The sequence below is a fragment of the Magallana gigas genome, chromosome 2 (genome assembly GCF_963853765.1).
Source record: "Magallana gigas chromosome 2, xbMagGiga1.1, whole genome shotgun sequence".
Lineage (NCBI taxonomy): Eukaryota > Metazoa > Mollusca > Bivalvia > Ostreida > Ostreidae > Magallana > Magallana gigas.
In genome coordinates, this window is record NC_088854.1 from 38,119,682 (window position 1) to 38,143,161 (window position 23,480).

Here is a 23,480-nt window from a genome sequence, read left to right on the forward strand (position 1 = left end):
GTTAAATCTGCGCTCGGTCCAACGGTCACACCGTTTGCATATTAATTATTATAACGTTACGTAGCTAAGAATATTTGCGTTTTTCAAATTGAGTGAAATACTTGTCTAGCTTTATTTAGTTTTTAAATGAAAATTTGCTAAATATTACATGCTACATCATAGTACATGCATTGATCGACTTTTCATTTGCCTCTTATAAAAAAAATTCCGGAAATATCTTGTTCAACGAAAAGACTAGATATTATGCTACTTCCTGACAATTCAAGTTATATGCGCGGGCATGTTTGGACTTCCTTAGTTACGTAATAGTATTGCTAGAGAGAAGCTGCGTTTTCGTGACTCCCAAAGATTGATAGTGTGTGAAAACTATCAATCTTTGCCTTCGCCCATCGATTCGTCGAGAGTGTCCGGTGTTCGTGTGTGGTTATACATCGTTCAATTGGAACAGTTTATCAACTGTAGATTTATTTTTATTATTTAATTAAGTTCAGAAGTTTGAAAAGCCATATAAGATATTTTGAAAACTATCGTGTCCAAAGATGAAGGACACTATGGTTGTGACAACCGAAGTCCTGCCCAAGCGTGAACCGATTGTAGTAAATCGGGACGTTTGGTACAGCTTCATGAGCAAAGAGGATGCCGACCCTCAGGCCTGCTGGCTTGAGAGGAAGCGGCAAGAGAGGATAAAAGTAAGTTTATGCTTAATATGAAAGTAATGTTTTACATGTGTTTACATTTGTTAACAATATATGGAAATAATTTTTGTTAATATTTGAAATTCGTTTTATTTAAGGCTGAAAAAGCTGCCCTGGGAGCCTCAACATCTAGAGTTCCTACATCTACAACTTCTTCATCTGGATCTATGATCTTGGAATCCTTGAAATTTAGATATATTCAGCAGAAGGGTAGGGGTATTTGCATTTTACTTTTTGTAGATTTATTGAGTCCTGTTAAAGCCTGCTTGCTTTCTCTGAACAAATAACAAAAGCCGAAATGGTTTCTCATATTTAACTCAAAATATTTTTATCAATCCTTTTTTCCTTTTTGTTTTTTGAAATACAATTGTTATAGTAAATCTATTTTCTGTTGGATTAAAATAGTCAAAAATTAAGCTTTTTGGTGCAGCTTAGATTGAGAAAAAACACTGAATTCATGAGATTAATTAAATTTATTGAAGGTTAATGGGGGGGGGGGGGGGGGAGGGGGGCTATTAAAGGACTTGATATTTACAAAAGTACATTCATTTTTATTTCAACTAATGTTTTTGAAACTTTGTTAAGAAGGTAATTATCATTTAATTGAGAAATGTATTTATACAATAGTGGACAGAAACCAGAACCAGACACCTTCTCCACCAAGTTCTGTTTCTCCACCAAGTTCAGTTTCATCAACTGCCTCAGATGATGAAGTCCCCAGAAACCCTAAAAAGTCATCTCCAAAGGCTGAAAATGAAAGTGATAGTGCACCATTCGCAGGCCATATTCAGTCTTCAAACAGGAAGCACTATGCCAATATAGGCCAATATTTGAATGAAATCTACAACAGAGAACAAATATGTGACATTTCATTCAAACTGGGCAGCATCATTTACCCGGTGCATAAGGTCGTCCTTGCTAGTCAGAGTCCGTTGTTTGAGAAGATGTTTGACAGCAAGGACTTTACCCAGCCACCCATCAGACCTAGGCAAATTAGGGTTACTGGAGTGTCAGAGGGTTCTTTAAAGACATTCCTGAATTGCATTTATTCTGGTGATATCAATATCATCAAACCTGATTATCTGCATGAGATACTTGATCTCTCACGGATGTTTGAGGTGCAGCAAATCACTCAGATGTGTTTGCAGAAAATCTCCTCTCTTGGTCACGCTGACATGCTGAAACTTTTGCAGAAGATGAGGAGGCGTAAAGATGTTCAAGTTTGTGACATTCTGATGGATTTGATAGCCAGAAACTTTATGGAGATTAGGAACAATTCCTCTTTCTATGGCTTAGATGTGGACACGGTCTGCATGGTTTTGTCCAATGATAGGCTCAATGTGAGTTCAGAGATGGACATTTTTGAAAGTGCTGTAAGTTGGCTTCACCATCCTGAGGATCGAATGAAGAATCTGGAGAAAGTAATGGATACGGTTAGGTTCTCACACCTATCAAGCCAGCAATTGATGGAATGCTTCGTTAAATGTCCCGCCCTTAAGCAGAACCCCCATTGTGTGGGCTTGATCACTATGGCTAACTGGTTAGTACATATACTCTTCAATATTATCTTACTTTTTTGTCCCCCGCCGCAACTTTTATTTGCGACACCTTTATTTTGCGATTTACCAGAATCAAACTGGTTTGCGGCTACTAATTTTTGCGACAAAGATGTATATAATTTTAAAAGTAATACACAAGAGGCATTGAGGACTGGTTTGCGATGAGAAATGATCAAATAATCATGATGATTAGGCTCTTAAGAAACTTCTTGAAAATTTCTTGCAAGCAAATAAAAGTTAATTTACAGAAAGGCATGCATATATTCACAGTTTGTTATGTAAAACATGCATTTTACATTATCTATACTTTTTTTTGTTGTAAAAAAAAATGACAGTGTATTAAAGAATATGTGAATTCAATGCATCTTTTATACCTTGTTGTAGGGTTCAGACCTCCATCAGCCTCAATCAGCAAGACCCTCTGAATCTGGAGATTCAAGAACCTCGGAGCCTTGCCAACAGTGGAGGGAGTGTTGAGCAATATCTAAAGGTACATGAATAGTTATGTTTCTTTATAGCCTGAGTACAGTGTACCAAATTGTTTCTCCTTTTACATTGAGGTGGTATGGGATATCTGTTGACATTAATGTGGATTGGATGTATTATCATTAAAATACTTTCATTGGCTTAGAATTTTCAAATTTTACAACAATTAACCAAAAAATACATGTAGCTTTTAAAAATATTTGGAGAGGTAAAAAATGTAAAAACCCCTAGCAGGATTCAAACTCATGATGTACAAATTCGTAGTAAACCCTCTAACCCACTGTGCTATGCTGCTAGGTGACAATGTTGGAAAATAATTACTCTTGGATTTATTGTTTATTTTGATAAACCCTCTAACCCACTGCGCTATGCTGCTAGGTGACAATATTTGAAAATAATTACTCTTGGTTTTATTGTTTATTTCAATAAACACTATGTCACAACGTGGAAGTATCCCATACCACGTTAATTTATGCTATGTTTTTTTATTAAGTATTTTTATACAGTATTATGGGCAGGTACTACCGGTAGTTAATTTTACTTTCACACTAAAAGATGATGTTTCTATAAATGATAAACGACTGAATTGACAGCATTATTAGGTTTGCTAAATGTGCAGCAAATCCTGCTTAGATAAATTGGTCATCACTCAGTCTGCATATAAAGTATCGTCAAAGGTAAGTACAATACATATATGATAAAAACTCAACTCAAAACTGGAATGAATCGTATTGATTATTAACAACCTTGAAATTCATTTGTTTGCCCCTTCTTGACTGAGTTGACCCACAATGTTTATAAGCTTAGGAAGGGAAATCCATTTTTCTTTTCAACGTTGCATGCATGCATGAGAATTAATACGATTAATGTGATTCCCAGAATTTTATAAAAAAAATATACCTGAATACATCAGTTACATTCTTATTCATTAGTTGACTTGGAGAGAACAAAAACTTTTTTGAGAGGTGGCCTGATATCATAAATATATATGATGTCAATACCTTTTTACGTGATGCATTTACATTCAACAATGTTCCAATGTGCATTTTAAACATGCTCTAACTATTTCAACATTTTAGTGCAACGTTCCATTCTATGTCTGCTTCACATTCTGACCTATTCCTTTTCTGTCTTTCTTCTTTCTGTTGCCTGTATAGACACACTGTAGCTCTGAGTTTAAGGAACCTGATGTCACTTATGACATTGTTCTAATGACCGAAGATGCTATCGAGGATTTTAATCGTCATGCCTGTTCCCGAAGTCAAAGCCGGTCCACCATTTCTCCACCTTGTGTCAAGCAATACAGGGAATCAAAATGTAATGCTTTCTTGTCAACATAACATCAAAAAGTAAAAAGAAATTGATGTGAAAGTAATATGAAAATTAAGGAAGATTAAACAGTAAAAAAGTTTATATTTCCAGGCTTATCATAAGAAATTTAAGATTGACTTGTACAAGTACATGTAGCATTGTTTGACTTTCAGTAGTTATCATTTTTAAATTCAGTAAAACTCCTTTACGTGTATGTAGATGTCTTGGGATAAAGAAATTTGATTTCCGAATAAGTAAGATTATTTAAGAAATATGCAGCAATTTAAAAAGTTTAATGGGATATGAAGTTGGTTGGTCATGTGATCAAATCCTGTGAAGCCACTTTTTTACACTTGATGCAGTTGGCAAAAGGTCATGGATAGTTTCAAATAAAATTTAAGTTGATCAACCAGTTTAAATGCTAAACCTTATCGAAGTGCAAGAATGCTACTAACTTATAGACACTTCCAATATATACCCGGTAGATTTGAAATTCATTTAGAAAATATTATCATTATAGTCTGTATTAAGTTACCATTTCTGTCCCTTTTAACAAATTTTAACAAAAATATATGCACTGTCGAAGCTATACACAAGGGTAAAAATTTCAAGATTTCTTCATTGACATTTTTTATACCAACTATGAACATCATTTGAATCCTGATTAAGGTATTTATAAGAATTGAATAATTTTATAAGCAAAATGTAAATGAAGGTTATCTTGGGACAAAGTATATAGAAAAATTTCTTTACAAAGAAAGGGATTTTCATTATCAATGTGGAAATTGATATTTTAAAATTCTAATGTTGAAACATTAATCATGCAGTTACCAGTAGATATTGAGGTACACAGAGCTAGGGACTTGCTTCATAATTATGAACACATGATGACCAGAGTTTTTTTTATTTTGTAATACAGTAAATGAACTTGCTTAAAACAGCTTATTATATTATTGTAAATTATATATATACTTAGGGTCTATGAATAACGACAATGAAAAAGTTTTGGCATGGCTGAGGGATCATAATCATTCCAATCGTGATGAGTACACTGGACTACAAAGCATGGATTGCATGATGGGGAGAAAACCAAAGCAAAAACATGCTCCCAAAATGGAGGGGAAAAGTAAAGACAAACATGTCAAAAAGAAAATGAGTGAACGAGATCAAAAACAGGACATCGCTGATGATTGTCGTAAGGCGATGGACATCTCTGATGATTATCGTAAGGCGATGGTTTGGGGAGGAGACCAGTGGTACATGGTTGGTAAGTAGATACAGTTCTACCTCATTATATAGATTATCAATAACTCTCTTAATACTATCGACAACTGGAAGAAAATTGAGTGTTTCTCTATAGATGTGTTTTTAACTTCCTTTACAATGTATATCTCATATCTGTGGATTTTTCTTGTAGGTGGAGCCAGGTACAAAGACTCGGAGTATCCCTCCCCCACCAATAAAGTATTGGTGTACTCGTACGAGACCAAAGAGTGGAGGCCAGTGGCTCCATTGAATGTTGCAAGGATGGAGCATTCCCTTTGTGAATTTAGATGGCTATATATTTGCTATTGGTGGAATAGGTGAAGGCAATCGGTATGTACCAGTATGTCTTCACAATTTCAAGACATCAAGAGAAATGTAATCAAATCTTAAAAGTCTATCAGAAAATGTAAAATTTTGGGTGATGGTAACATTTTATAATTATTTTCAATTCAGCTTGCTTTCATCGGTGGAGTGTTATAATCCTAGAACCAATTGTTGGTTCTATGTGAAAGCACTCCCTGAGCCCAGGGCTGCTGCCTCTACCTCGGCTGAGGGGGGCAATGTTTGTCTGAAAGGGGGATACAGTGCAGTAAAGAATGGGCAGCCCTCCAGTTCTTACTATGAAAATGAAATGGAGTTATTCTACAACATGGAAAGCAATAAGTAGGTGAAAAAATTCTATGTCTGTCTTATGTATACATGCATTAAGAATTGTCTGCCTTAATGTTTGTTAATCTTAGTTTGTAAAAGTGTTATCAAAGTTCTGTATGGCTTTTTTTAGTAGTCTATGATACTGTAAATTCCTTATATTACGCGAGTACTTAATTCAGCGATCTCGCGGTTTTGGGTCATATCGCGAGCATATAAAATCGCAAACACGGAATTTTCATCCTTATTTCTCATAGTTTTCAACTCTTAGAAAATAATAGCGAAATTTTGAAATCGGCGAAGGGTGCTTCTCGCGTTTTTAAGAGAAAATTAATTCCTTGCGATTAATTAGGAATCTACAGTAATCTATGGTTTAAGATCAAATGCTATTTCTCATTTATTCACTGGATTAGCTGTACTGTAAAGAAGTTTTTGTAATGTACTTCATATAACTTGATGATTGAAAAGTGATATTTTTTATAATTTTTTTTTTTTTTTTTTGCAGATGGATAAGGAGATCCTAAGGCCCTAAATGCATTAACTGAATATGATAAAATTTAATTTTTTACTGTATTTTATTTTTACCTGGTGATTGGATTTTTTTTTAAACATGTTTGTAAAATGGGGCAAAAGTAATTAAACTGTATGCAAGTGTGAATTGGTATTGGTTTTATTTTTTTTTTTTATTGTTTCTTTGAATTTATTTTATTAGTTTGCATGCACTGGATGTTTTGTTTTCATGCTGGCTTGCTTTATTTATAAAATTAATGCTTTTTATATCTTTCATTTTAGCTCACCTGAGCTGAAGGTTAATTTACTTTCTCTAATTAAAATAAGAACAGTCTTATATACAGTAAAAGATCATATTAATATTAGACTTTAAATTTGTTTGAATAATAGGAATAATGAATGTATCAATTTTAAACATCTCTACTATGTGTGGTAATGATTTAATTTTAGTTGGAACCCCTCATTTGATTAGCTAAACAAATTTGTATATATCGTATAACCTAACTTTACCATGTCACAATACGATGCGCATGCGAAACTTATAAAATTAATCTGCTAGATGTTACTGATGTTACTACAAATTAATGTCATTTTACTAAATAATGGGCTTTATTTTTTTAGTAGTAGAAAATTAAACTATAAGGAATAAATTTATTTTCCATCTTATGATATAATACGAGTATAACTTGGGACAGTTAACATTCTTTTATAAACCTCTTTGCAATTTATAAAGCATAAACTGCCCAAGTTATGTTATATCGTATGATAAATTTAATTCATTCCATATATGTATATTATGAATATGACTGAACCATATGGTTTGATTGCTTCATAAAATTCCATGGAAATTGGTACCTGTTCTTGAAATAACATATTTAAGATATAAAAGGACAGCCATCTATGCATCTTTGCTAGCCAAGGGCTTTCATGTCCACTCCCTTCCCCACAAACTCTGTTAGTGGAAAATAGAGTGGACCAATAACTCTTGGTTACCCAGGATGACTGTCAATTTCTTAAACTTGGAGTCGTTTTCAAAAGTTATCTGATATAAATGATTTTTTCCCATTTACAATGTATATACTACAGTATACCAGTAGTTAAACAACAAAGGAAATTTCATAATATATAAACTATTTGGTATGATAGAGTGATAATCAACTGTTTACAATAAAACATGGTTATAACGAAGTGCTAGGGATGGTCGATTTTGTTTCGTTATAAGCGTAATTCGTTATATCCCTCAACTTTACAACCTGTAATATAGTCACGGGAATGAAGATTACTTTTGCTGTAAGCGTCAATTTATTATAAGTGCGTTCGCTATAACCGTGTTTTGCTGTACTGTATTGATGGGATATAAAATGCAAAGTAATACATGCAGAATTTTTTAAAAATGCATCTTTCCCAATGGAAACAAAATTGCCTTTTAATTAACATGTTACAGAAGTTGAAAATTGTTAAACATAGGCAAATTAATTCATATCAAACATGTACAAAATATCATTGCACAGAATTACTTAAAACAAACACTTTGAAAAAAAAAATCGTAGAGGGATATGATTTTGTGCAATGAATGTATCCATGATAAATAAAGGATAATTTAAAGAAAAAATGAGTAATTCCCGGGAAGTCCAGGTAGGAAAGGTGTGGGAGATCGGTCCTGTCCTCAAGCATCTGTGATATTAAATGCTTTTTTGGGGGAGGACCATGACTTAATAAAATCAGTAAAATGTGCTCTTTTGATAGGTTTATCAAAGAAATCATTTAAATGAAAAGTGTAACAAATTGCATGAGGATTTTAAATTAAAAGTAGTTAATTATCCATATCCCCTAGTACTTAATAATTAATCCACATACCGTATTCATGCGTCTGAATTCAGTGGAGATTGAGTTTTCACTCTCAGTCATGATTAATTTATTGATAATTGCATTAAAAATATTAATTAATTAGTAAATAATCATACTTTGCATTGAATAGAATTTTGATAGAAAACAACTGACACCAATTCTGCGACACATAGATAAACGCAGGATCAAGCACCAGATCCTACAATACAAGGAAAGACAACTCTGTAAGTCTTGATTTGCTTTTTTTCAAATACATGCATTGTAGAACATTGTCATTTGTTACCAGAACTCTTGACTGTCAAGAACACTGCTTGAATTAAATTTCATGCATGTTATATTAGTATATGCGTATATAGCTCACTGTGAACAAAATGTACGCTTTATAATTACTTGTTGAAACATCAATTTGTGATGAATATTTTACACAATATAATGTTGTTTTATAGCATTATATTGTTATAGATAGGGTACTCCATTTTAATACCGGTAATAATTTGTTTTCAATAGACAATTCCAGGCACAAACTATATATACAGTTGAGATGAGAAGCAAAGTATAATTTGCAGTAAATAAGATCTTTGAGAGAATAACCTATAAAAATTATATACAATAATTTATTGTAGTTTGACCAAAAGATTAGGCATGTATTATTAAACTGTCCTGTGTTGGGATGGAAGAAATAATGACGGACCAGACTAGGGTTCGAACCTTGGCCTTTTGAAAATCTAGTCAGGTTCTCTACCCACTGAGCCATCTCAGACAGTCCTGTATTCAAACCAGTCTGACTCATGAGTACTGTAAAAAATAAAAAATAAAACTCAGAAGCAGGGAACATTTGTTGATGAGAGTAAGAGTAAGAATTCGAAAGTGACATTCCATTCAGTAGCAACTGTATTATAATGCTAAAGAAACATTGTTTGAGAATCAAATACTCATTTTCAAATAAATAATTTTACCCTATGCAACAATATGCAACAAGTTGGAGAAGGTATAATGTTTTTGTCATTACATGTACAAGTAAACTGTGTGACATTTCGTCTGTCAGTTCGCCAATCATATTTTTTTGGTCAGCACAATTAACTCCTCTTAAACTGTTTAAGAGATTATTGAAAATACTACAAAAACAGCTAGATTATTGAACATGCTACAGAAACAGACTATTGAATATACTACAGAAACAGATTATTGAATATACCACAGAAACAGCTAGTTTGCCCGTGAAACTTCGTAGTCAATAAAAACATAAGAATTAGTAGATATGCATTTTTTGGAGGAAAAATTGGTTTAATAATTTATTTTTTTTTTGGGGGGGGGGGGGTATTACTCGCATTTAATATATGTCACTATGAACCAGGTGCTTCACCAACTGAGCTAATATCTTGCATTAGTGATAGAACCACTCGCCATTCTGTCACATCCCTCCCCCTTAAATGATCTTGGCCCTCAAAGATCAACATCCAAGGTTCTTTCCCCTTGCAGGAGTTAACCTGTCCATTTCAGGACTTGGTCAAGATACCAAATGTAATGGGATGGGAGAATTAATGACCGAGAAGACAAGGATTCGGACCTGGGCCCCTGAATCTGGTCAGGCGCTCTACCTACTGAGCTATCTGGCGCGCCAGAGGTCGAATCCTTCTGACCATCACATTGCATTGTCGAGCAATGTTGCTGTGTGCAAGAAGTAATACAATGTACCGGTAGGTGAGTTCCTGTATCATAACTGTATGTTAATTTATATCAATAATTGATTTTTTTTACAGCGATGAAAGTTTAATGAGGTCAAAGTTTACCAGGTCATGGCAGTCACAGGACACAGGGGTCACAGACAGACAGCTAGTCGGGTGATGATGGGCGGGGCGTAATGTGTACATGGATAGGTAAATTTAACAAAACTGTTTGCACATACTTGAAGTTAGTGTATACGAAAGTGAAAAAGCGACCAAAGTCTTCACCTACGTTTATAAGCGTGACAGACAGCTGGTGTTATAATGACCCAATCTTTTGTGTATTTACCCTGGGTATATAAATAGGTAAATAGTGGTCACCGAGATAAAATCCTGGCAATATGTGGCTAAATTTTATCCCATTACTTCTCTGATCCATGCTAAATTCATCAAATTGAAATCTATCCCAATATTTCTGTATCTAGATGTCCCAGCGATCATTTGTCTCTCACACTGGTTTCGAGCATTGCTCGTTGCAAGTACACCGTCGCCAAATTTAATCCGGGTATTAGGTTTTATTTTGGGAAATATACACATATTTAAATGTATAATATGTCTGGTATCTTAGTTTATTCCAATGTTGTGTTGATCGAAACGTTTTACTTTTTTTGCTAATGCGTACAGCATTTAAGTTTTGTAAAAAATGTTTTTTATCAAATTATAAATATGCTTCCTTGATTAGTTTTAATGAACCAGTTGGACACCTTTCTTAGTGCCCCTTTATTTTGTTCATTAACAATATACTAATGGTACAAGATTCCTATTGTATCTCAAATTTTTTTATTTTAAAGCAATTGGTGATTTGTTTATTTTATCCTACTAAGCTTTCATTGATCAGCACAGATGGAATTTCACCCCAGGAATGGGTTGTCTATCTGTCACTCAGAGACTTTGCCCGATTCCATGGATTCAATGGGAATCTAGTTAATGAGTCCAGAAGGATTGGGGTGCCTCAGCAATCACCCCAGTGGTCTAAGACTCTGGTGATTATAGCTAAATATGGGTCAATCCCCCCACAGATCCCTAGGTGTCAGAACAATTGAAACCGGCCCCTTCTGTCCCTGAAAAAGAAATATACATGTTGTTTATATATAAAATATATGACATGGTTTCCATGCAAGTTAAACTTTCCACCTTTTGGGTCTATTGATTCACTTGATAACATGCTTCCAAAATGTATCAGTGATAGATTATGCAACAGCTTCGTCAATGATGCCATTGTATTGCAGACACCTTGGTCGGGTTTTGGGGTTAAGTTTTTTAATCATTAGGGCTAAGGCACTGCGGTATGTGGGAACTGAACCACTCTCCTACAGCTAGGTGGAATATTTGACTTTGAAGTTGTGGTAATAGGTGATAATATTTACATACCTTGAAAAGAATTCATTGTTGACAGGAGGAAAGAGAGTAATATTTCTGAATGAGAATTATGTATTACACTTTTGTTATGTAAAATGTGAAGCCTATAGCTCCATGCAGTTATTTCTAATTTATGAGCAGCTTAAGGTTCCTTATTTATGACTTAAAAGTCTAAAAATCGAATAACTATTCAATATACATGGAGTTATTTATGCATATACACAGCTGTTTTGAGTAATGATACAGCGAAGGAGCAGATATTTAATATTCAGAAAAATATATTCGCATATTTTACTGATACAAATCAATCATATTCAAATTTTTTTTATGATTCTATAAAAACAAATGTCAATTCATCAAGGTGGCATTTTGCAAGAATATGGTTGAAGAAACACATTTTGATCATAACAAATGAGTTTAATTTAATTAGAAATTCGATCTACAAAAAAGTTAGGTGGAGGAGAAGTTTGAACCTATTTGTTCTTCCTTAATACTCCCGTTTGATTGAATAATCTCTCTCCCACATTTAGGGAGGTGTATGTATCATTCAGAAAAAATAGATACAGGTATTTCAATCATAAAAAACCTCACTCCACCCAATCATAAGAGTTTGTTTATAGATCATCTCTATAGGATAAATTTTAATAGAAATCAGTTGGATATAGCATCTTCAGATAAAAATAAAAATAAAACTGTGTAATGAAAAGATCACAATTTCTGACTTAACTGCTGTATATATATTGATCAGAAAAGAGATTTATGGGACATACACATATATACATGTACTTTGTGAGGAAAACTGAGGTTAGTGTTAGAGTAATGCATATATCGAGACATGGTGACTAATTTGAGTAGCTCGGATTTCTTTCTTTTGTTTGAGTTGCAGTGTTTACGAAGGCTTTAACTAGTCTTTGTGTACTGATAGGCTGACATGGAAGTTATGTTTAATGAGTGATAAAGACCTTGTAAACTAGGGATTAAGGACCATTGTATTATCTCAAGATGGCATGGTCATCAAATAGGTTACCTAATGTAAGCATGTCAAAATTTATTCAACTTAATCGAGCTTTTTAAAAGGAATATTTGATATCGCTATATGAGTAGATTCCAAGTACTGATAGAAAGTTGTACGTCCCAGACATAGTCTGGAACTTTTTGATGGGTATCTAGGATTTACTCTGTCGGAGATCTTTATAAGTGCCGTAACCCCTTCCTTCTCGGGCTAAAAGTTATTGACCACGCACAACATTGTGTGATTGGTCGGTAATCCTCTTCTCAGCCGAAAAAAAAAAAAATTATTTCTTGGGTTTAAATATTGGGTGTATGCAGGGACTGTGTATTTTAATTTGGTTCTGAACCTGTGAGTGAGTGTGTGTGTATTGGAGAGGACCATATATACCTGTGATTGCTATCACTGCCAATCATTGGTCCCTGTCAGAGCTACATGATATTCGGGAGATAATATATCTCGCCAGAGGGGACATCACCACTTTCACAATCTACACGACAATTTTTCATTCATTACGGACTCGAGCTGGTGATTAGCGCAGTTGGACTTTTAAGTGACTGATTGAATTGCTTGTTTAAACTAGAATTACATTTATAAAAGGAAAACGAAAAAAAAGCCCACTTGAGCATACATGAATGAGAACTGGGGTGTGAATGCTTGGATTAATATGTACCTGTGAAAGAGATACAGAGGAGCAGAGTATGGCTCTCGAGAGAGAGGCACATAATTTGACATCTTCAAGGGCCCTGGAACTTGCTGGTCCAAAAATATAAAAAATTTTGACAGGAGTATGATTATAGTGAGGACAATATTTTGCAGGGGGAAATTTTCACATGAAGAGGAACAGATATGAGTTTAAGGCACCCAGGAGAAAGAAACAGGAACGGGAGAGCTGGAAATGAATTAAAGGTAAGATAAGATATACATGTACATTTTTTAGTAGATTTCTAATGCCTGTAGTTTGTAGGTACACTGAAAAAGTTTTTTTTAATTTTTTTTTAATTTTTTTTTTTTTGGGGGGGGGGGGGGTAAGGTTTGAAGGGGAGGGGGTCTATAAGAGTGAATAGGGTTCAGGTGTTACAAATAAGAAAACACCTGCCATCATGCTAGAAATTTATATTATCAGAATCATATCGAACATAAAATTCAAGAAGATGATCCGTAAGCAACTAGAAATATTGCATATGCAGCAAATTTTCTCTGTGTAGTTTAACTTGAAGAGCTTACTGACTGAGCAATTCCATAGATAAAAGCAATTGTGAAAGAAACCCAGGTTGTAAATTTGATTGAGAGAAGACAAAACTGTAATTTGTATAAATACTTAAAAAAGATGGTTGCATATTGAATGATTGATCCTTGCAACCTGACACTTGAGAGGTTGAAGCAGTACTTGAGATGTCTTTCCAGACAGAACAAGGTTCAGAATTCAAACAGAGTTCTTTTTCTCTCCCTCTGATAGCAAAGTGCCGGGCCCAGGCCGTTTCTATACGTACGAGACAAACATTATATTGAGCAATGTACAGTAGAGTTGTCCTCGAGATAAGAAGTTTGGTTATTGATCTCAATAGATCGCCATAGGGAGGGTTTTTTAAGAGTGTTTTTTCTCTGACTTTTAAGTGCTTTAAAATAAAGTTAAACCCTCTTTATCTGTGATATTATCAACATTTGGTATAAGTATTGGTTGGATTTAAAGTCTTGAATGCATGTGCTTTAACTTATATCTTTTAATGAATGAAGATAGAGAATTTAAATTATATGAAATAAAGTGTCGAAACAATGAGAGGTGAAATTATAAATATCGTTCTTTTTCTAGAGGTGCATTTATCTGCATCCTTTAATTCTTTAAAAGTAGAAAAAGGAAATGATCAAGTTGCAGTTTGTACTTAAGTCTGTAAATAAGAGGGAGAGAGGTGAAATTATGAATGTTGTTCATTTTTTAGAGGTGCATTGAAATGCATCATTCGAAGTAGAAAAGGAAAAAGAGTTGCAGTCTGTACTTCAGCTTGTAAATAGGAGGGAGATTAATTAGCATGGGTCTACTTGACAAAACTCACACTTCAGACTTGTATTACTCAGTGAAGTCTTAATTGTGTTATGTCAGTGAATGGGTACTTTGAATCTGGTACTAACAGCAGTATAAGAGTACTTATAATTATACTATAATCTCTTATTAAACTGACTGAATTCTGTTAGGTGTGACCATGAAAATGTTACTGTTTTGTTGGTAATTTGATATTGAGTGGGAATCAAAAATGAGTTCAATGCATGTTGGGTTTATTATGGTAAAAATTCTATTAAAAAAAAAAGGAATTGAGAAAACATTGAGGTCACTTGTTTGACAGAGAAGGAGCGAACAGACTATAAATATTTGTATCCAGATCGGAGGGTAAATAAATTGCTGAAAGAGGATTTTTGCCGAGTGGCGTCAGGTACATGGAGCTCGTCAATATCATTGGTTTAGAGAGTTGTTGATAAAACCGGAGGAACATATTGAACCGGGTAAATATTGAAAATATCCAGCACCCCATAGTGCCTGAAAAGATAGGCAAGCCTCTTTGATGTGTGAAGTTTACTCAATCTCTTTGTCTTTCATTCACAAAAATTGTGGCCAAAAATTTTAAACATGTTTGTCATCTACTAACAAAGAATTGGGGGGAGGGGGGGGGGGGGGGGTTGGAGGAGGCAACCATTGAAAATATTTATTCAATAACAGATGTGTCAGCAGATTTGAATAAAAAAGCTTGTGTGTATCAAAAGTTTTAACCGATATTTGGATGCCTTAATTCACATTGTGCCTTGCCCTTGGTGAAAGAAAATGTCCTTAATCAATGCGTGCCCTTTTTACAGTATAGGTACAATAACTCTGTTAGCCAGTCATGCACCATCAATATGTCACTTATTATATTACTCATAAGTCTCTCCTTCATAATAACATTGCTATGTCAATAGACTATTAATTAAAGACTGCACCCCCAAAGGTTAATCCCACTACACATACCATGTATATAACTATATATGCATGAACATTGTTAATTACTTTTAATGCTATTTGGATTTGGGGAAGTATGTTTTGAACAGATGTTTGTTAAGCTAATTTCATTCTGAAAAACATTTCAAATGGACAGTAAATTAACTATAAAGGTTTGCACCTCTTGTATGCAATGGTATTTTTAAAAGCTTATACTTTATTATCCCATCGTAAATCAAATTTGAAAAGGCTTACTTTTTTGAGAGCTGGATTTATTTAACGTTTTCTTTTTATATATATTCTGTGTGATAAATTGTAGGGGAGTTCAGTCATAAAGTTTGGAAAGGTCATGAACTTAAAGTCATCAAGGCCATATAGGTTCAATCTGGAGCAACAAAACTACTTTGCCCTTAATGCACATGTAGTATTTTTAAAAGGTGTAACTTTTTTTAATTACGGTTAAGTACTTTAAATTTTGAATACTCTATTAAGATGTAGAGAATTTGCATAAAATGCCACATGAATTTATGTAAAAAAAAATGTATAGCTTGGACTTTATTGCACTATGTTAAGGTAACTATGTTTTCATAAAGATTTAGAGTTTTAGGTTAAACCATTTATATATATGAATTACATATCTAATTACCCTTAAATGTTGTAATGGATAATTCATTATCACTTTAACTTGAGGTACGGGACAGACTAGCTTAACCTGCGTGAAAGGTTACAAATACAGAACAAGTAGCCCCCTGAAATATCAAAAAGGGAGATAACCGGTAAATGATAAAGGGTCACCAGTGCACATTTCAGACAGGTACTTGTGACGTGGAGGGGACTAATGCCAATAAAATAACCTGATAAAGTCTGGTGATTCACAAATCAAATGTAACCTATTTTTGAGACTTCTCAGGCACACTGCTAATGGGGGGTGAAACGTTTCTCAAATTTGTCATAATATACATCAGATGGAAAATGATAAATCTCTGATTTTTATGATAAAATATGTCTCGTAAAAACCTTAATTGGTACATTTATTTAAAGCCTGTAGGAAAAATAAAACAATTACGGCTTTATAAGGCAGTAGTTTGATCTTGCCACACTTCGTGTTTTTGCCCGTGTCATTATTTCATAAAGCGGTATCTTATTTATAAATTAAGGAGATTGATATCTTCATCAGAAAGGCTCACTGAAGAGGAAGAGGTAAAAAAAAGAAAATGAAATATTGAATCAAAAATGACAGTTTTCATGGTCCAGGGTGGTACCGACCAGATATTAGTGACCTAGTTCTGAGCTCCGCATTCCAACTTAACTGTTCAAATTAAGAGTTTGTATTTTTTTTTCTATGGAAAGTAAACAAGTTAGCTGGAGGTTGCATGGTCTTTTTCCAAGTGAGATCAAGTTAAAAAATTTTTTTTTTTTGCCTACTGTGAATAGAGTTTGTTTTAAATAAAAGTGTCATCTCAATGAGCGACAGGCCACAACACACAGAATAACCTTGCAAAATCTTCTATAGCTACTGTAAGTCTTTATTTTGGTTGAATTCATACCCTAAGCCAGACGTATTCAGCCCCTGCTCTAGGATTCGTGATGTCCTTTTGTATATATTTTCTGTGACCTTGGGCCGGTTTCGAAGCATTTAAAATTTTCATTTTGAATGTCATAGACATAATGTATCTTTTGCTTGTGCTCTAGTGCATTTTCATATTTGCAGTACAAGATTCACTTGTGTACATAATTTAATATTCTTGAATACTGTCATCTTTGTCGCTCAGAGGTTTAGAGGGATGTTCCTCAACAAGCGTTAAATTATGAAAAAAAAATTCAATTTCAATACACTGATTTTGTAGCTAGGAAGATTGTTGATTTGTTATATTCCGCAAAACAGGTGGATTGCCTGATTGCTGAATTAATGAGTTGACAGTGTTGCCTGTTCATGCCTATAATCTTTTACTTACCAGGTGAACCACAAGTTTAGATTTCTGAAAGACGGTTAGACCGCTTTAAATAGTGAGGGTCTGCTGTCTAGGATACCTCTGAAGTGTTTCAGGCCTTAATCAGATAAGTCAAGATTACAGAGGCAGAAACAAGAAATGTTTACGACTCAGGTGTTCCGGTAGGACAGTTTACCTGTTCACACCTGGTTAACTCATCCTTTTGATGTCATAACCCCCCTTCTTCATTTGAACGTGTATTACAAAGATGTCTAATAAAATATATGGGAATTTGATGACAAACTCCAAGAGAGAGAAGGCCTAGCTGTAATAAAATTGAACCAGATAATGCTAGGTTAGCCAATTACTAAGTGTGTCATGATTGAAAGAAACCACAATTTATTTCAATAGGACAGTTCTGGGGTCACTTCACCTAATATAGTTAAATTTCCTTTGCGATAGATATATCTAAATGTAGGTGGCATACTTCTGTAAATCAGACTGCAAGAATACCCCCACAAAGCCGAGGCCTCCGTACTTAATGGGGAACCCTATAGCTGTCCTCATCCATTCATCAAAATGGCCTTGTCTTGAAATCATATATATAGGCAAAAAATAGTAAAGATTAAATAGAAAAACATAGATATAAGTCTGGGAAAATTCTAAAGGAGTTCTGTGGGCCTTGTTTTAATAAAAGAAGGGGAATGAATTAAAGAAGATTTGGACCTATTGTACTGATCCTGTTATACCTGTCGGAAATCTCGGGTCCCTTGATGTATATCTTTTGACAGGTAGAAAGGTATCGAGCCAAGTCATTGTGACCACAGGGCGTTCGGGCCACTTCAGACCGTGTTCTATAATGTAGCAGGGCCTTTTGTTGAGATTTGTGAAAGGGAAAAGTCACTTCTCCTCTTTGTACCGTTTCTTAATTAGAACTGGTACTCAAATGTATAGTACTTAAACGCCATACTGGTAAGTGAGCTCTAAGTAAATAGTTGTTTTGCTTAATGCTATTTATTCTTTTTCGGATTTAATCGTCCAAATGTTCTTTTTGAACACAATTAAGCACTTTGGAGTTCCGTATATTCAGTGTAAATGTACTTTACAATATGAGTGTTTAATGCTTTGTTAAGCCCTTATTTCCACAATTGCACAAATATGGAGAAACTTGTGGTTGGGGGGGGGGGGGGGTGTTGCAGAATCATATGTCACAGAAATATGTGTATATATTACACCTGTATTAATATGACTAATTAGCTGGCCCCATTAGGTGTGTGAATGATTTACCTGTCTGACTTATCCCATCACAGTAGGTGATTGACACTACATTACGTGGCCTGATATAGCAGCTTAGACCACCAGGGCCCTATTGGAATGCACCATGAACACGCAGCTGGTAAAACTTGGCCCATTGTGTGCCATATGTGTAGCCCTTGTCCAAGTCCAAATGATGCGTAAAGCATTATTACACAAACCAGAGTTTGAAATCTACAACCACTTATTGATACCAATGCAACATGAAGTACCAGCATACAACATGGTTGTATAGGTACATAGTAAAATACAAGTATGATGACTAATTTTTACATGCCTTAATTCATGCATCACCTAAATGTTTGTTGTGGAGAGAATTTAACCCTCATTAGTAAAGCATGTTGCTAAAAAGGCCATTTACTTCTATAGTTATCATTAAAAAATTTCCCATCATATTCAAAACATCTGGCCAACAAAAATTGTGTCTATCAGAGCTATCCAAGGTTAGGTGAGACTTGAAAGAGAATGCACTTCGTTTCTCTTGTTCCACAGCTGATGAGAGGGTCTGGGGGGAAGGGATGAATCCTGACGTCTGCTAATTACTGGGTACGATGGAGTCACACGGAAGACCTTGTTAGCGTAGTAACAGACCTCAGGGCTGTCCTGTAAATGAGGGTTTGTTAGGGGTGTCTAAGTACACCACCTGACTGCTCAAACACAGAAAGTCAGCAAAAAATTTATTGGTCATGGGAGAAACTTTCTTTAAAATCGTCAATGGGGCATGTGTAATTTTTGATCATTAAAATTTGTTAATTTTTTTTTTCTTCTTCATTCATGATCGAGGTGTGTTATGATGAATGTGTGTGGCCATTTGAGTGTCATGGAGTTTTGAACCATTTGTTCAAAGTTCAAACCACTTTGTGGCATTGGCACACCAGATACAAGCCACTACAGGCAAATGCTTCCATCAGATGGCTTGTGGTATAGCTTTGAGTATATACCCTGGTTTAGATTTGTTTGCCAACTTTGTCAAACAAATTTCATGGCAGAAAAGACACCATTGCTTAGCAATCAGATCTAAGATATTTGGTTGATAACTTTAATAAGAAATCAAATTAAATTCTCGTTTACATATCGGAGCAGTGATTTTTATAGGGATACCCTTTGAATGGTCCTGCCTGGTTTAAATACAGGAGATTCAATGACACTGGATCAGATGAACCTAAAGAATGCGGGTCTTCCTTTGTCCTTCCGTTGTGCTGACAGAATCATATCCTCCTCGTCTTGCATATCAAAGTTTGGAGGTTATATTGGTTCACATTTAGTGACCTTTTAAAAGGTGTTTTGTTCTAAGTCGTGACCTGTGAAAATGGAGGAAATAAATTTTTTTTCTATCTCGTATTTCAACCAAAGTTCATAATTTTGAAAAAAAAATCAGATATGTTTCTTGAGGTTTAACGCTTGTCAAGCATATTTTTCTTCTGGCTTAAATACCCGTGTATACATTCAATCTAGTATTGTTTTACTCTGCCAACTAACCAAACACATCTGTAAGATTCTGTGATGTACAGTGTACACACAGTTCAATTTACCTGTAGGATCTGTAGAAGCTTAAAAGTTGTCAAGTTTTCTTTTGGAATTTTGGAGAGTCTATGAAATAATTCCTCTCCTCTACCCAGCAGAAATCCCTCTCTGTAGAAAATACCTCAAGAGAACAAAGGTGTGAATATTATCAATGTCATCATTTATCACAGAGCTGCTATTGAGCCTAGATCACAGTGCAGGCCCTGACCAGACGTGCGACGTGTTGTGTTTGAATGGACGGACAGGTGAGATTTTTGGATACCCTTGTTAACCGGCTCTGTCTGGGTGCAAAAAGGCACAAAAAGATTGCCTAATGTTGTAGAAGACCTGGGATAAATAGGGAAATCAGGCATTGGTAGGCTTTGTCTTTCTGAGGCAGTTGTCTCCATGTCTGATAATGAGGCTGTATGATTGATCAGCCAGACGCCCATGGTCTGTGAACTCTAGGTCTGGGATTTTTTTTCTTTTGGTCTCTGGGTACATTAAGTGTTGTTCTCTCTCTAAAGGTGCCTAACATGCAAGGAAATCACAGATGAAAAGGTGAAAGAATAAGGGGTCATTATAAGAAAGTTTCACTGTAATTATACCTTAATTTCACAATGTTGTCTTTGTGACTCTTAACACTTGCCTATATTGGAGGGTGCACATTGGTCTGTTGCTGGTTAGGTACTTGTTTTGGGGGGAACTTAATCCCCTGTGACTTAACTTCAAGCCTATCTGCTTCACATTATCTGTAGTAAGATGTGACAGTTTTGACAGAATTCCTCAATTTCTGATGGGCAATAAACGGGTATCTCCCTGTGTGGGATTCAGTCTAGAGCCCTAACAACATGGACAACCAACTCAAAGTTTGGTGATACGTATATTTGAATCAGTGGTTATACCTCGATCATGCCATGTCACATCGTCAAAATTTACAAAGACCCCGGCTTACACCAGCAGAGAGATAGACAAAATTTATCTGTACAGAGTGTCTCCCTGTAAGATACTGCATGTCCCTGTGGAGTGTGGTCTGATAAAGTACTGCAGTCTCCGTGATAAAGATATAATTCTCTGTTACCTGGGTGCCAAATTTTGTTGTCTTTGGCAAAGAACACCCACTTCTCTTGTAAAGGTACAGTGGTGTACCCAGGTACATGTAATTCAATTTTTTTTTCATCATATGCTAATGCAATTAAAGCGATTCGTATAAAATTGTAGGTGTTTTGAAAGAGATTGCGCTAGAACGTACAGGAAAGAAATCCCACATCTTTTATCAATTATGTTTGTCAGAAACCCAGTTGATATTCTAGCTATTATTCCTTTTTGTATACCTGTATACTTTAAGGTAATAAAGTTGGTGGTAAATAGGTGTCATCTAGAGCACGTCTGGCTTTGAACATTATGGTTTTGTTATCCAGTTTTTCTCTGGGTCTACAGAGCAAACATTTTTGGAGGATCTGATAAGGGATAATTCTGCATAATTTTCTCTATTTAATTTTTTTAAAAAGTGACGAAAAATATACATTTTATAATAATTTCTATAACATTGAAATTAATATCAGGAATATCAAATTTTGGTGGGTTTTTTATTTTAATGTTGGTATGAAAAAGCAAAAAAAAAGAAGGATTTTTAAGTGCACTTCAAAGGGATAAGAGATTAAGCTAAAGAACTTACCCGGCCATCAATACTCAAGTGAAAACTGCTGAAGCGAAAGGTTTAAAAAATGAATTGTAGTTTTATTAATTGTACATTACATAATACAACGCTCAGGGCGTTCTTTGGATTTCAGTATTAATCATTTCATTCTTTTGATGACTTAATCTCATTAAAACTAAATCGTAAAAATCAAGTCACTGACTTGGGGTGTAGAGTGCTTATGATGTAACAGGGAAAAGAACCATGAGAAAGTTTGGGAAGGGTAAACTGGGGTACCGGTACTTAAAAAGATTTTTAGAATAATTATAATCTCACACAATTTTATTTCTTTACTAAATGTGTAGAGAATCTATATATTCATGTAATGGCCTTTAAAATTGATGTTGTAATAGTTTGCAAGAAGTGTAATATGTCGTATAGAAGTTAAGGTTAAGTTAGGACAAAAAATAAATAATTGATGAGGTCCATTGTTTAAAGAATTGACAAAATTATATTTGATGATACAGTAAAACTTGTTTAGTACGAACACGGATATTGCGAATTCACGGATATAGCGAAGTCATCTTGGATCCCCAGCTATGTAAATTTAATGAATTTCTTATACGGTTATAACGAATTACAGATATAATGAAGTAATTTCTTAGGTCCCAGTGACTTCGTTATAACCGAGTTTTGCTGTATGAGGTTATGCAGAATTAAAACTTTATTTAAGTGGGAAGAAAAATTCTATTAGCTATACTAAGTCAAAATTGAGAAGATTTTCGAATGCCAATTTAGTATCAGAAGAAGATTTTAGTTTAATAACAAGGGTGATTATTTAGAGGACTAAAAGTGTTGATTGGATTTGGAAGAGGTTAATTGGCTTATTATCTGTAAATGAATTATGATTAAACAAAAATAGATCATACTAATGAAATTTTCTAACAAAAAAAAAAAAAAGCACAAAATTTTGGGAGATGTGAACTTTATTTTTTGTTTAAAGTTGCCAGCAGCATCTAAGGATACCAGAAGTGCAAGTATAGGTGAAGTTCTTGGTTTAAATGCCAGATTATGAGATTATGTATGCCTGCTGTGACTTCAGAGAGGAATTCTCAAAAAAGATAAAAGAAGGGTGGGGAGGTATATAACTATATATATACAGGCGTGTTTATGGGGCTGTCTTAGTATCTGGTTGTTTTGAATGTCGCAGAAGACATATTTCTCCTGCCTCTCTAAAGATATATATTATTACTACCCGGTACTTGTACGAAGGTGTTCCAAAAACATGAGAGAGATTTTTTTGTCCTCCAGACATCTTCTTTGATTTCTATCTTCATAACTGCTAATTATAAGTGTTATTGATGATAAACAGATCATGGCATGGGGAGCTAAATTTCTTGGCCACTTATCCTAGCTGCAAGGAATCGGGTCAGAATTCAGAAACTTTTTCTCTTTGTGAAGTTTAGCTCTTCTATCTTATCTGCATGCAGAAATATCAGCAATATATATCATCTCTACTATAGATGAAATTTTCTCAGCTATGATTTGTTAAAGAGAATGACATGTAGAAATTTAGCTTCTTAAGTGCATGCTATATGCATGGCTGCAATAAAAGTCCTGGTGTTTAAGGAAGGGTTTTTGCAAAATAGGGATACAGAAAATTGATACCAAATGTGTTCAAATCACCGGTAATATCAAGTTCCAAATAAG

At 34.6% G+C, this 23,480-nt stretch overlaps 2 protein-coding genes across 4 annotated transcripts in view; both read left to right on the forward strand.

Annotated features, from left to right (window-relative positions):
- The first annotated feature begins 286 nt into the window (after positions 1 to 286).
- Positions 287 to 5,912, forward strand: LOC105330628 (uncharacterized). Its single transcript, XM_066076429.1, has 8 exons — positions 287 to 689; positions 794 to 905; positions 1,323 to 2,235; positions 2,639 to 2,744; positions 3,898 to 4,057; positions 5,028 to 5,318; positions 5,469 to 5,647; positions 5,771 to 5,912. The coding sequence occupies exons 1-7, from the start codon at positions 540 to 542 to the stop codon at positions 5,636 to 5,638; spliced, it is 1,902 nt and encodes a 633-aa protein (XP_065932501.1). The 5' UTR covers positions 287 to 539; the 3' UTR covers positions 5,639 to 5,647; positions 5,771 to 5,912.
- A 6,697-nt stretch (positions 5,913 to 12,609) lies between these two features.
- Positions 12,610 to 23,480, forward strand: part of LOC105330625 (uro-adherence factor A) — a 46,895-nt gene continuing 36,024 nt past the window's right edge. Inside the window, exon 1 of one of the 3 annotated variants that reach the window (XM_011432460.4) lies at positions 12,610 to 13,324. In XM_011432460.4, coding sequence (XP_011430762.3) covers positions 13,265 to 13,324 — 60 coding nt within the window. In that variant the 5' untranslated portion in view covers positions 12,610 to 13,264. Of the gene's footprint in view, positions 13,325 to 18,165; positions 18,287 to 20,274; positions 20,398 to 23,480 lie in introns of those variants that run through there. The other 2 variants (XM_066076432.1, XM_020068253.3) reach the window with 2 other exon arrangements.